The 15,989-nt window shown below is 40.1% G+C and overlaps 1 protein-coding gene across 1 annotated transcript in view; it reads left to right on the top strand.

Moving 5' to 3' along the window:
* The window catches only part of LOC127005758 (glutamate receptor 1-like), a 76,549-nt gene extending 61,012 nt beyond the window's left edge, over window positions 1-15,537 (top strand). Inside the window, exons 4-5 of the mRNA XM_050874866.1 lie at window positions 11,533-11,697; window positions 15,466-15,537. Of these exons, the coding sequence (XP_050730823.1) occupies window positions 11,533-11,697; window positions 15,466-15,537 (237 nt within the window). The remainder of the gene's footprint in view (window positions 1-11,532; window positions 11,698-15,465) is intronic.
* The last annotated feature ends 452 nt before the right edge of the window (window positions 15,538-15,989 follow it).

Below are 15,989 nucleotides of genomic sequence, written 5' to 3'. Positions count from 1 at the left end.
TCAACACTTTTATTGTCACTTTTACCCATGTATACATCAGAAGCATACATATATCAAGCAGATGAATATAAGGCCCAAATCTTAAAACCAAATCTTATTGGTTTTCCTTTTATGTATAGTTTTGCAAAGTGCCTTCCAAAATAGGGGATCATTGATTCATCAATGGATAGATGTTCATCTAATACTGATAATTCAAGGAATTTGTGGCTAAAATGATCTAACATAGGCCTAATGCTGTACAGTCTATCACTGGGGTCAAGTTTAGAATTGTCATTCAAGTGAAGGTCGTGCAGAATCGTCTCGAATCGCCTACAGCGCATGGCATCTGACAAAATTGCTGGAGTGTCACATTTTCTAGACCAATATAGTCTTTTGTTGGGATACTTGGCATAACCCGAGAGAAGTAAGGCCCCTAAAACTACCCATAGTTCACTTTTTGACATATTGAGTGTCTCATTTTTCTGTTGGGCATACAAGTTTGTCTGATTTATTATGTGTTCTATGAAATCATCTGTAATGAATAATTTCAGCAGGTCAAGTTCATCACTACAAGCTAAAATGTCCTCATTTATTCTCTTCAAGCTAGGCTTTGATGAATTTATTTCATATACAGGAACTGTTTTCAGACATTCTATTTCCTTGGTCATTCTTCTTTTCTTAGGGCCCTTTTTATTGAATGTAGCTATTTCAGAATTACTTTCAGTTATACTGGTACACTCGTCAACAGTATGAGGAATAAAATCACAGGTTGTACTCAAAAGCTTCTTCCCTAGATGGTTGATGTTTCCCTCTGCTTCATCATCAGATTTGTCAGAATCTTCGTCTGTAATACTATCTATTTCTGGTTCAGGGGCATGCAGTATAATATCTCCACCATCCGCTCCATCTTCTTCCAGCAGTGCCAGGATCTCATGAAATGTTAGCCTGAAATAGTGAAAAAAAAAAGTGTCTGTTGCCTAGTCTACGGTAAATTCATGGCACAGGGTCCAATTTTTTGGACACCTGATTTATCTTTACTATCTTACATTTCTTACATGAAAAAACGGGCTCTTGTTAAAACACCTGCATTCCTGAATACTTCATGTATCGTTTCAAAACTAGGAAACTGTTTTTTTTTTTTTTTTTTTGAATTTCAAACATTTATGAGTATAAAACTTACCCAGTCAGGCGGGAAGCACTTAGCCTCAACGCCATCGATTGTTTACAATAAATGAAAGAGTATCTGTCGAAAAAAACGTTAGAAAATGTAATGATGTAATAGAAAATGCATTTGCAATCATAGGATACTTTAATAAATTAAAATTACAAGATTCTGCAATGAGTAAATCGAAAATATATTGCGTCTAAAATATTGGACGCTGTCCATTGATCGGTTAATTAACAAAGCTATTAGACTTCTTCCAAGGTGCTCGTATATATAAGAACTGGGATGAACACATCCCATCGATGTTATATACTTGGATTTTTAAAAAGCCTTCGCCAAGGTAATACACGAGCGACTGCTTCAGAAACTATAATTATTGGGTATTAGAACCAATCTGATCGCATGGATAAGAGATTGACTCACCGACAGAAAACATCGAGTGTTACTGAACGGGTAGGCTTCCGAGTGGCTTCCAGTAACTAGTGGAGTACCTCAAGGGTCAGTGCTGAAGCATTTAAATCTACACTCTCTTGAAAGGCAAAGGTTGCGAGGAGACTTGATCGAAGTCTATAAATGGATGAAGGGCTTTAATAAAGGGGATGTCAATAAGATTTTGATAGTAAAAGAGCCACGTAGGACGAGTAGTAATGGTTTTAAGTTAGACAAATTCAGATTCAACAATGACATAGCCAAGAATTGGTTCACCAATAGAGCGGTAGATGAATGGAATAGGCTTGGGAGCCATGTTGTGGGTTCCAATACCATAGATACATTGAAGAAGGGGTTAGATAAAGCCATGGATGGTGAGGTAAGGTGGGGTTGAGTGTGCAGGAGCTGCCTTGGATAGGCCAACCGGCCTCTTGCAGACTCCTTACGTTCTTATTCTCTTTATAATATATATCAACGATCTAGAAACAGGTCTGAAATCCACCCTATCGAGGTTTGCAGACCTCACTAAGATGGGTGGAAGGGCCCTCACGACGACCGTTTGCGAAATTATCTAAAAGGACCTCGATCAAATCATCCAATGGTCTGAAAAGTGGCAAATGTCCTTCAATGCCGACAAACGTAAAGTTATGCACTTTGGGTCCAGAAATAGCTACCAAACATACATCATGCATGGGAGACCTCAGCAGGTCATGCAAGTGGAATCGGATCTTGGAGTCACCATCAGCAGTGACCTGACACATGCAAAGCACTGCAAAAAAATCATATAACAAAGCCAATACTATGCTCGGGGTCATAGCGATAAATCTCGAGTGTAAAACGCCGGAAGTAGTGTTAACCCTGTATAATTCAATGGTAAGGCCTTACCTCAAATATGTCCTGTTTTGGTCCTCTAATTACATGAAAGACATTGAATTATTAGAAAGGATTCAGTTCCGCGCAACGAAAATGATTCCAGCCTTGAGGGCTCAACCGTATGAGGAACGACTCAAGCGACTGAACCTCTTTACGCTGGAAAAGAGACGCCTACGATGGTATATGATTCAGGTCACAGTAACGTCGATCACTGCAAGTTCTTTGAACAATAATATAATTTAAGAGCTAGAAATAACGGTCTGCCAATTCGGGCCAGGCGATGTAGTACATACATTGGCAGGAGTTTCTTCTCAAACCGAGTCATCCGTTTTTGGAGCAATTTTCCCTCATAAGCAGTAAGTGCGATTAGCATCAATTCCTTTAAAAATTGAATTGACCGCTTTTTCGCTGCGTCAGGAGTGAACTGAATACCGAAGCACTTTCATCTACTCTGCAGCCACGAGGCGACTGTCGAGCAGATTAAATTACTGGAACGGGCAACCTCGTGATGAGCCAATAGGCTTTCTGTTGCCTGTATTTCAATATTTCCATGTTTCCTCCTTCTCCTCCTCCTCCTCCTCCTCCTCCTCCTCCTCCTCCTCCTCAAGCCTTTCAGCGTATCACCTGTCAGCCACTTAATTATGAAAAGAGTACGGCAGAATGATATTTTCTCGTAATGCCGTCAACAAAGGTTGTTAATCAGAATATAGCGTCAGCCAAAAATTAATCTGGAAGTTGGCGCAAAAATATGTGATTAAAAATAAAAGTTGTTTAGGTGTGTTCGTGACTACATTAATTAGACTTACAACGCTAATTAGGATTTCGAAATTAGGTTTAACTGGTAAGGTAATTATAAACGAATGATGCGTGTAAGGCTGGTTGATAGCCGCCCTACTACACCCCTCCATGCATCAAGCCTTCTGTCTATCCACCTGTCTGTCTGGTAACGCTTTTTTGTCTATTTCTTGTGGTCCCATTTTTTTCATAATTGTCTGTCATGCATATATAACCTTTTTTTCATGCAAGTCATGATTTATATGCTTATTGCGTTTGATTGTTCTTATTTTGTATTATACTATATATGACAGTATCCTCTCTCTCTCTCTCTCTCTCTCTCTCTCTCTCTCTCTCTCTCTCTCTCTCTCTCTCTCTCTCTCTCTCTCTCTCTCTCTCTCTCTCTCTCTCTCTCTCTCTCTCTCTCTCTCTCTCTCTCTCTCTCTCTCTCTCTCTCTCTCTCTCTCTCTCTCTCTCTCTCTCTCTCTCTCTCTCTCTCGTTAACGCAGTAGTATCCCCATAATCAAAACTCACTAATTATCATCAAATATTACCCGAAATATCTAATTATCCCCGTGTGCGCTTGGGGTCAAAGAGAGACGGCAGGTGTGACGCAATTACATTTCCTTTATCGTTATTGGGAGAAAGGGAAGAATGGGTACGGGCAAGACAGATGTGATGAAAGTACAGGAGGAAAAGGTGGAAGAAGGGGAGAGAGAGAGAGAGAGAGAGAGAGAGAGAGAGAGAGAGAGAGAGAGAGAGAGAGAGAGAGAGAGAGAGAGAGAGAGAGAGAGAGAATACATAGGAATACATAGGAAGAACAGACACCAAAAGACCTGTCGGTCTATGGCGAGAGTGTCTGTTTACTACCGCTACTACTAGTAATCTACGTGTGGTAGGACAGGATAGAATAGATGAAGGCTCCTCCCCACCCACCTCTCCCTCCGGCAACGTGCCGGCAGGAAACAGTTAGAAGAGAACACCATGTGCCTTTAAGGAAGAAAGGGACATTGAAATTTTACAGTAAAGAGAGAAATAAGAGGAAATTACTACCCTTAATTTACGTTACTGGTGACCTAAACTGTGGGGGAAACTAATGTCTTCAGGTTTTACTCGTGCTGCAGGCTGCCTGAGACAGACTAAAAAGGGTCAATAAACAGTGTATGTAGTTGAGTCATAAAAAAAAAGATAAATAAAAGCTAGTATTGAATTGGACTGCTAACGATAGGGTGAGATTTAGTTTCAAGGGTTACCGGTAGAGGCTTGATCCTCGTTTACCTTCGGTACAGGGGTACGCTCCAGTATCCTGTTAACCTTACTGTTCCCACACTTCACTGCCTGAAACATATGAATAAGGTCAGTAAAATCTTATATCCCTGAAATACTTATCCAATGAAGACTTGAAGCTATTAATGATCTGTTCGCTAACTACTGACGGTGGGAGTCTATTCCAGTGATCGACGACTCTATTATTGAAATAACTTCTGCGCGCCAATGTGTTAGATCGGTTTCCTTTTAACTTCATACCGTTGCTGCATGTTAATGTGTTGGTGTCTCTCTGAAATAGACTATCTGGGATAATGTTTTCGAATCTATTAAGGATTTTGAACACTTAAATTAAGCCCCCTCTTACTCTTCGCTTCTTTAAAGAAAACATATATAAACGCTTTAAACGCTCGTCATACGTCAAGTTACGGAGCGCTGGAATTTGTTGGGTTGCTCGTCGCTGTATCCTTTCTAGCAAAACTTGATCTTTTATGTAATTCGGTGACCAGAACTGAACGGTGTATTCTAGGTGTGGTCTTACAAATGCTAAATATAATCTCTTCATAAGTTCGGGTGATTTATAATCAAAGTTTCTTGAGGTTAATCCTAGCATCATATTGGCTTTTTTACTCGCCGCAGAACATTGATCACTCATTTTAAGAGTGTTGCTGATAATGACACCAAGATCTTTTTCTTGTTTTACTTTGCTGAGCTCATGTCCTTGAAGCTGATATTTAAAGTTAGGATTCTTTTCACTTATGTGCATTACTTTACATTTATCTACGTTGAAACACATTTGCCATTTTTCGCTCCAATCGGCAAGTTTTATTAAGTCTGATTGAATGTTCTCGCAATTTTTACTGTTCGTTACCGTACCTCCTAATTTTGTGTCGTCGGCGAATTTGGCTACTTTTGACAGGATATCAATCTCTAAATCGTTCACGTAAACTATGAATAGTGTTGGCCCCAGGACCGAAGCTTGGGCCACTGGTTACGGGTTGCCAATCGGATGCTTCACCATTAAGAACTACACGCTGTTCTCTGTCGGTGAGCCAGTCATGAATCCACGCACATAGATGGTCACTAATACCGTGGGAACGCAGTTTTGAAATAAGCCTAACGCGAGGAACTTTATCAAACGCTTTCTGAAAGTCTAGGTATATTACATCATATGGGGCTCGGGCGTCCCAACTTGAATAAACGTCGTTGAAAAAAGTTAATAAGTTGGTATGGCAAGATCGATTACTACGAAATCCATGCTGATTATAAGTTATCAAATCATTTGTTTCGAGGAAAGTGATCATTTTATCCCTGATTATTTTTTCAAATAATTTAATTAGGACAGACGTAAGGCTGATAGGACGATAATTACTGGCATGTTTTTTATCTCCATTTTTAAATAACGGGGTAACATTGGCCTTTTTCCACTCTAGAGGCAGACTAGCCTGTGCTAATGACTTGTTGAGCATTAACGTTATGGGTAATTCTAGTTGTTGACTTCATTCGCTTAACACGCGAGGAGATAAATTGTCGGGGCCCGGAGATTTATTTGAATCTATTTTTTGCAGGTACGCACGCACTTCACTGATATCGATTTCGGTCAACGCAAGCTTATGTTCTTCAGGGCCTTGAAAAATAGTCCTTGGGGCTGAGATCGATGTGATGTTCTCCTTTGTGAATACGCTACTAAAGGTTGAATTTAGGACCGACGTCATGCCTTTATCATCATTAATCGTATCGCCATTTACTAATAGTGGGTCGATATTATTTTTTTTGTTGTTTTGCTTCTTATGTAGCTGAAAAATAATATGGGATTTTTCTTCGCATCAAGTGATATTTTCATCTCATATTCGCGTTTCTGTTTTCTGATTTTCCTTTTGCAATCTCTCTTGATATTGATATAATTATTATGATCCTGTGAAGTGTGTGACAGTTTATATTTCTTTTACAGTTTTCTTTTTTCGACGATGATTTTCTGCAGGTAATTAGTCATCCATGACGGCTTTTGATTCTCTGTCCTTCGTGGCTTGAGTGGGATGAATTTATTTACGCTCGGTGTGGTTTGTGCAGTAAAACGATTTTACATTTCTTGAACGCTGACGTTATTTAGCAAATGATTCCAATTTACTGAAGCCAATTATCTTCTTAGGTCCGTAAACTTTGCTTTACTATAGTTAGGTATTAGGAGTGAGTTTTCTCGTGCTTTTGTTTCAATATTTAAAACGCATCTGATTATGTTGTGGTCACTGCTTGCAAATGGCTCGCCGACCTCACAGGCGGTTATGAGGTGGCTGTCGGTCGTGAAGACTAAATCCAGAATGTTATTTCCTCGCGTCGGCGCGGTAACTGTTTGATAAAGAAATGTATCTTGCGCAAAAATTATTAATCTGGTTCCTTCCCTGTCGGCAGATAGTGCAGACCAGTTAACAGAGGGGTTATTGAAGTCGCCGCATATTATTGCCTTTCTGTTTCTGATAATTTTATTTATCTCTGCGTAGAGATTTCCATCAATGTCTTCATTTGATTTAGGAGGTCGATAAATTACGCCCAGAACATACTTTTCATTATTGATCGCCGCTTGTACATACAATGAATCATAAGCCTCTGTTTCGGTTGTGTTAAGCTGAATGACTTCTACATTACTTTTAGCATATATTATTACACCTCCACCTTTTTTGTGTTGACGACACTTAGCAAACGCGTTGTAACCATTGATAGCTACTTCACTTAACTGATGTTTGTCACGCGTATTTAGCCATGTTTCTGTGATCAAAATGAAATCGGGTTTTTCAGTAATTGCATGAATTATCAAGTGGCTACGCTTCTGAATAATGCTACGGGCATTTACATAGATGTTTAATTTATTCGTCGAGTGTGCGCCATATATCAACTGTCGTTTCACTGGAATAGTGCGTCAGACCCAATTATCTACAACTACCTCTACCTCACCACCCACCTGTGTGGCTGTTGACTTGACCGCTACCTCAGTATCCCCCACCTGGGGGTCTGGTGACCTGACGTCCTCCTCAGCACTACACACCTCTAGTTCCCCCCTCACTTGAGACTTGACACTCCTACCTCCGTGGACCTCACCGTTTGAGTGAAGGCTCCTCCCACTCTCAGCCAAGCCGGAAGTTTCCACACCTCGTTCCCGCTGCACCTGACTTTTCTTTATCTCTTTCAAAACTTCCTCTTCCAACACTCGGCCCAGCCTCGCCTTGCCTACGCAATTTAGGTGAAGTCCATCGTTAGCAAACAAGCTCCTGTCATGAATAAAATGATCCCAGACGTCCACAAACATGACTCCCTCACGACTACACAAATCCCTGACACGCTCGTTAATCCCCAGCATTCTACTGAGAATGAGGGAACTAACATCGTGCTGAGGGAGCAAACCACACACAACTGAACGCCGCCTGCTGTCCCTCAACCTCCCGACAAACTTCCTGTACTTGTCTAGAACCTCCTCTGACCTACCTTTAACTACATTGTTTGTTCCGACCAGGTAAACAAACACTGTCTCCTCTGAGGTAGTGACGACTAAGTCGTCAACCTTCTCAGCTACATGCTCAATTCTACGTCCAGGAAAAAACTACATGCCTCCGCCTCGCTCCCTTCCTACAAAACTCCTGGTCCTGCTGTCTAACTAAACTATCACCGACAAGAACGATGCTAGGATCGTTCTCAACTTGGTCTCCTAACACCTGGAACCTGTTCCTCGTCACGACACCACTGTAACTAACATTTGCCGCTGCAGCCTTACTCCCTTTTCTAACCTGCTGGAAGGAATCTAAGGTACCTACCTTCTTCTCTACCTCACCTACTCTGAATTCCAACCTCTCTACCTTTTCAATTACCTTGAACTCACTCTCCCCGACACTAGCTACATCCAATCCTAACACACCCTCCAGAAACTGTACCTTGCTATCTATCGCTTCTAACTTAACACTTACCTTGTGTTCAGTTTCACGAAAAAACATACAGTGTACTCACCATTTTCCTGGTTGAGGAAGTCCTTCGTGAACTCCCTCCTGCAAGTCAAACACGGATATCTAGCGGCTGGTGGCATTGTGACCTGACTCTGCGAACGGGTCGGGAGAGAAAGCTACCACACCTTCGCTCAGTACGGCTGGCAGACTGCGAGAGAGAGAGAGAGAGAGAGAGAGAGAGAGAGAGAGAGAGAGAGAGAGAGAGAGAGAGAGAGAGAGAGAGAGAGAGAGAGAGAGAGAGAGAGAGAGAGAGAGAAATTATGTTGACTTAGGTACGAAGATGAGATGTGGCGTGACTGGAAGGCAGTGGAGGGAAGGAAGGGAAATGTTGAAAGGTTGGGTAGGAGAAGTAAAGTTAGTGTCATATTGTTTAGTGCCAGAGTTCACACACGAGCACACACGCACACGCAAACAGGCACACACGCACACTGTGAGATACTTACCTGAGCCACTAACGGGCTGCGACTGACCAACAGGCCCCATCAAGAAACCCTGCCGGCGCAATGGGAGAAACGTAAATACACACACACACACACACACACACACACACTGCTGGAGCCACGCGGACTAGATCGGGGTGACGGGCGAAGACCGGACGGGGTGACAATATACCCATTCAGCGGCGGCCGATCCTTGCTATGGGACGTAACATGCACGAACACGTTCCGGAGCACACACATTATGGAGAGCGCCACCAATCCAGGAGCAGCCGCCCGATCGGCATAACAACAGAAAAGACAACGGTACGCGGAACTCGCCCAGCGCTATCGCTTCGAGCCGCTAGCGATAAAGACTATGGGTACCCTGGGCCCCGCATTCGCCAAGCTGCTCCAAGAAATAGGACGCAGGATGACGGAGCAGACGGGAGAGCCGCGTGAGATCTGCTGGCTCCGGCAGAGGATCAGCATGGCCGTAGTCCGCGGAAACGCGGCTGCCATCAACACGGGTCCTTAGATCCCACTCCCAACGCAATACACACACGCACGCACCCACACACACAAACACTGCTGTCCAAGACATAGGTTGCACGTCACAGCAGTCTGCGGAAAGGCGGGGGCAGCTGCCATCACACTTTTCGTGATGCCGAAGAAATAAATACTGGTGGAGACGGCAAAAACACACACACACACACACACACACACACACACACACACACACACACACACACACACACACACACACACACACACACACACACATAAATATTTGCTCCTATAAAATTAACTATAATTAATTCAGTATGAAACCAGAATCTTAGGTTAAAATGTTTGATTTAATTAGCGACTTTCAAACACTGGTAAAAGAAATGTCCATTCTAACATTTATAAACCTTCAACGAGATCACAAGGCTGGACCCTTTTTTTCCACTTCTCCATAAACAGATGACTGATTCCCTCACAAAAAGTAGAGAGTATGAAGCAGTTATGCAAAACACCAAGAAGTTGAAAGGCACTGGTCTATATGATAACAAGAGTCTGTCTTGCATCACAAGCGATTAAGAAATATTCAACTTCATAATAGGAAACAAGAAAGATAAGAAGGCATAATGTTTATTCAAGCAAATCACACTTATACTCAGACAGAAAACTAGTCGTCCATCCTCAACTGGTCGTTTCTCACTAAATGTTGGTGTGACGGCTGGGCATCTCTTGGCAGGGATGGCGGTGTAGATTCAAAAATGACAACTGTTCCATGCAAAAGTGGTTAGTGGCACCCAACAACGTAAACTTCAGCATAGCCTTAGAGATCGGGGTAAGCATCGCGTATATATACAACTCCAATTAACGGAGGAATAGATAAATACCCATTGATCCAGTTTGAGCAACGTTCTCATGAAAACGGAATGCCACTAATATTTTGATCACATATTTCTAGACTTTATTTGTATCAATCAACACCCCTAGCACTACGAATGCTTCAGTAGTTAAGAAAATACTAATGGTGCCTCTACTTTTCCTTCAGACTCATGTTAGCCTAATCCTAGTATATAGTTGTGATCATATTTTTTTTTTATTCTGAATCATTATTAGGCTATGATCTTACCCCAGTATATCAATTGCTATGGTATGATAAGTTCATGAAATGCAGAAACAGGTACACACACACACACACTCTCTCTCTCTCTGTTGCTTTGAATCTTTAGGCTCTGTTTATTATATCATATTTGTCTTTTTAACACCCTATACTTCGTTTTTCTAAAGCAATCCTTATTCATCCCTTACTTATTGTTCCATTAAAAATTATCTGACCTTAACTGTTTATCTAATCCCATTTCTCACTTCATTCATTATCTCCCATTTTGATGTGCCGTCTGAATTTTTGTTTCTTATTATCTCTATACTGCTCTACTCACTTTGATCTCTTCCTAAACGTTGTTCCTTCTCTCTTCAACCCAATTCTATTATCTATTTTTTTTCTTTTCTTTCTTCATTTACTTGTCGAGTAATTATTATATATAAATTTTTCCCTTTAAATTTTCTTTTTCTTACTGTAGTTCATTTCTTACCCAATCAGTCTCAAATTTGTCCCTACCTGTGTCCTTCCTCACTTGTTTTATCCTCAATTACTCTTTAAAACAACTTTATTTCCGAATATTCTTCGTTTTCGGAGGGAAAAGGAAAAACATTTGGAGATAAAGTTGTCTTAAATTGTAATTTAATAATTAACAAGTAAGAAAGGACACGTATAAGGGTAGATGGTTGGTTGGTAGGGAAAGGATAGGAAAAGGAAAGTAGGAATCAGTAAATAAAAAAAAGGAAAGAAGCAAACAAATATGATAATTGGTCTTATATCGTCTTTCCCAAGGCCCTAATGCATTTGTGTACTTTTTTATATTTTCTGTTTCCTTTTCATTTTTCTTATTTATTTTATTCCTCCTTATTCTTTTCTTTCACTTTCTTCTCGGTCAAATATTTTTCCCCATTAAGCTATCTTTATCATTCTTTTATTTTCCTTCATGGTAGTTCGATTAATCAGTTTTCTGTAATTCCGTTATTTTACTTCGTGCTTCACTTGCACCCAGTCTCACCCGCCCCTCTCTTCCTCCCTTGCACAAAGGTGATGGACGAGAGATGGGAGGAGGATGTGAAGGAGTTTGGCGCCGTCAACATTACAGGGTTCAGGATCGTTGACACCACACGCCCCTATGTTAGAAACTTCCTCAGGACTTGGATGAGTCTCGACACGAACATCTTCCCGGGCGCCGGCAGCAACTACATCTCTGTGAGTACCTCTGAGTGTGTGTGTGTGTGTGTGTGTGTGGCGAGCGTGCGTACGTGGCGTGCGTGCGTGTATGAGAGTGTGTGGGTAAGCATTTTTAAGACGTGGTGGGAAAGGGTAAGGTGGTAACCTTACTTTTAAGCGAAGAGGCAGCTGGAATTTTTAAATTCACTTATGCATTGCAAAAGATAAACCTTTAGATTAAACAAGAAATTTATGAATTAATTGTAAACCAAGAGATTCATCGGTCTGACCACGTACCGCTGTGTGTCACTCTGGACATGGCGAAGTTTGCAAGTCTGCCAGGGAGCTCATAGCAAGGTCGTCAGGTTTAGGTAACTCGTGCTATCAAGAAACAGTGATGCACAAGTAGCGAGAGAGTGTGTGCCCGGAGATGGTAAATCTGAAACGGATGTCGAGAAAATTGCACAACCTTACCCCGCCTGACGTGAGCCGTGACATGGGCGTGCAGGCAGAATTGGTACCGGGCTACACCACCACACTGTATTGCACGCATAGACACACCGTGCAGCACACGAGTAACTTGGAACGAAACTCAACTGAGATTAAAAAAAATATATTAACCGATGAAAATGACAGTGAGATGATTAAGAATCAATTGAGTGGAGAGGTAACGTGCAATTTGATGGTATACAAATACCTTCAGAGGAACAATTTAATTAAAGTAACATTTTGAGAAAAAAATGTTAAACTCCCAAATGAGCCAAGCAATGATACGGGTGAGACTGTCGATGATAACAAAGAAAACGTGCCACAACTTCCGATTATTAGCGAACTATTATTTAACAGTTATCTCAAGCAAGCAACGAAAGATCTCAATAAGAACAAAAGTTACACATAAATATTTCGAGCCTAATTAATGTACTTGATGGATCGCGGTGCCTGTTCATCTTCGCTGTTTTTAACATGGTGTTTACCCGCATTCGTCATCTAGTGTGATGATGTTACAATAATTAATTATTTCATATTTAAATTTGGTAATTGTATAACAACTATGGAGGGATAAGCATGGATACCTTTGCTAAGCTTTTTGTTTTCATGATACAGGGCAGACTTAGATTATTATGGAATGTAAACAAACGCCAAAAAGTCGCACAGAAACAGAGAGAGTATCTTGACCTAATTCCTGCAGCATGCTTTAGGGTTTTGTGTGATTACGATTTGTACAAGAAAAAAGTTGTTCGTCATCTATATGGATTTTAGTGAAGAATACGATCGGGTCCCCAGAGGTAAACTTACCGATAGACAATAGTTTAGGATGTTGTAATATAATGATTAAAGCGACATGAGCTATATTTGATTGTACTAAAAAATATTAGATCGGCAATACTTGAGCCATCCATTATAGTTTGCAAATAACCCCGGCAGTTGTTTACTGTTCACTTTGAACATTGACCACGTGGTAAAAATGTTGAGAAATGAAATCTCAGCGGACGGCATTTTGGAAAACCTTGCACATGTTGCTTTTAATTATGATGCTGTGATAAAGGCTACAAATAGGTAAACATGTAAGATGAAGATGAACATAGTGTTATGGTATTGATATGATTATGTGATGATTATAATTATTAATGAAAGGAAACGAAGTTTTTTGGTATTAACAGTGAGGAGAGAGATAAAGAAGCTCGGAGAATGAATGTATTATGCGTGAGCTACACTGCCAGGTATGTATGTACAGTCGACGCTAGAGAGTAGTGTCACGGTTTTCAGAATGTTTAGCCTGGTAGCGGTATCTGGCAACTATACCACGGTGGCGCATTCACTGGTGATGTTAGTGACGCGTATCAGTGTGTACAGTGTGTGTGTGACCGTGAAATTATAATATTGTATAATATTATATTATATTATAATATAATGTAGTTAGAAATATACCAGATTACATGAATTCAATTTAGAAATGCGATAATGAATGTCTCCTACATGATGATGATGATGACGACGAGGTAAAACATCACGAACAGTCTGAAACACTTTTTTCTTATTAAACTTTGAAAATACCGTGTGCAATGCTGTCCTTCACAGAGGCAGGCAGTGACTACGTAATGCTCCTTACCATCAAACAGCAAATAGGCTTGAGGGTCTGTTTAACTCGCAGCCTTAATTCCCGTCACTATAAAGCCTCATAGACAATTCAGATCATCAAAAATCTAAAATCATTTCTCCGTGAGGATTACGTAATATCTAAGTATAAATACGTGTGTGTGTGTGTGTGTGTGTGTGTGTGTGTGTGTGTGTTGAGTGCGAGCGCGGAAAAGCCCGCGGTCGACAACGCCATCATGTGAACGTTTATAGCCTATTATTACGTATATTTTTTTTAATAAAGAACAAGATCTCGGCTGTCAGGGATTGATTTTTTAAGTTAAAAGGCATAACAATCTCCCTTAATAAGTGCAGTATATTTTTAAATGTATCGATCATAGTTTGATAAACAACTTAGAATTGCTCATGACTAAATTTGACCGAAACTAAAAGCTCGTGTCAAAATGTAGCGACAGACCCTAAAGAAAAAATATTTATCAAGCGATAGCGACGGGCACTTTTGATAAATATCTATCTTAAAATTATGGAGAGTGCACCTGTGACCACCGATCACCACAACACTACGATTTCGATAGGATGTAATAATTTTCATGTCGCGTGGAGGGGTTGCCAGATGTCGCTTTCTGAACGAAACTTACTGGACAGTGTGACACTACTCTCTATAGCCGACTGTACAGTCACGATATGAAGTGATGTCGCCGCTCTCAAAATGTTTCGTACGGGAGCATTTGAAGGTAGCGGAAGTGATGTGTATTTATTGTTTATGTTATAATGTTCCCTTTTAATGATAATATGTAATACATTGTGATGTAAAATACAGTAAAATAACGTAGTAGTACCTGAATTACAATTATACATTCATGTGTCTAAAAAAATGCAACTGCGAATGTCATGTGTTGTCTTCAGTACTGAAGACAACCTTGAAATGATTTTGCTCACGTCGTGTGCTTATCTTTGCAAAACAGTTGTTATACGTCGTTCAGATTTAGGCGATATATATATATATATATATATATATATATATATATATATATATATATATATATATATATATATATATATATATATATATATATATATATTGACCTCTCTTTCGGCCACCTCCTTTGATTCCTTTTTAGGAGCAGCGAGTAGCGGGCTTTTTTTATTATTGTTTCCTTTTTTTGTGCCCTTCAGCTGTTTCCTTTGTTGTATATATATATATATATATATATATATATATATATATATATATATATATATATATATATATATATATATATATATATATATATATATATATATATATGGGTCATTCCATGAACTGTCTTCTGCAATTATTAATACAGTTGCGATACACATGCACAGTATGACACGAAGCGAATGGACAGTTACTGGCAATACTTTGCGTTTTATTGATTAAGAAACGATCAAATAATAAGGTTTCACATTAAACACCTTTTATTCACTATGATGGCTTCTTATCATAAGCATGGGCACATAAATATTTAGTAACATTGCTCAGTAACGATGATGAAAGAAGAATGCCTTCATAGGTAGGGTTGCCATATCTGAACTAACAAAATTCCGGACGCCTCTACGAACACTCGACCATAGCATAATATTTGGAACGCTGCGATTATCCACCCGCAACCACGACTACTACCTCCATTTCAAAGCCATATATTCTTATTTCCCCACCTTCCTCGATTAGTATATGGCACTTTTAAGCTGCGGACATGTTCCATTGATCACCTCCAAGCATTAGAAGTCTACATGAAGCTTTCGTCATCGTTCTACTGACCAGGAAAGGCAATGATGTTTGCGATCTACGGCAAAGAGTGAGCTTCCAGTTACAAAACACGACTATTCTGAAGCTATTTATTCTTATTTTTCCATCTCCGACTATCCTTCGGTAATTATAGGCTGTGGGCATCTTCCCTTGATCACTATCATGCATTAGAAGTCCACGGAAAGCTTTTGTTATTGTTATGTTGACCACGAAAGGCAAAGAGTGAGTCAGGCGTGAATAATAGGTATGGTAAAATGGTGCGCGGGGGATGATGTCATCATCAAACGAGGGTATAAATTAAATAAATTACGCCATCCTAGTTTAGGATATCGACTAATTATGCATGTCCTATATATTGTGCATATGTTAAATTTATTGTTGTCAACAATGATCGTGAAAGGATAATTTTACTTTCTGTTTGAGTAATATGTCGATATCTGGACTTCATTTGATTTGTTCCTTG

Source organism: Eriocheir sinensis, chromosome 30 (assembly GCF_024679095.1).
Source record: "Eriocheir sinensis breed Jianghai 21 chromosome 30, ASM2467909v1, whole genome shotgun sequence".
NCBI classification, from domain to species: Eukaryota; Metazoa; Arthropoda; class Malacostraca; order Decapoda; family Varunidae; genus Eriocheir; species Eriocheir sinensis.
The sequence above is the reverse complement of the archived record's forward strand: the minus strand, read 5'-3'. Positions and strand labels throughout refer to the sequence as shown.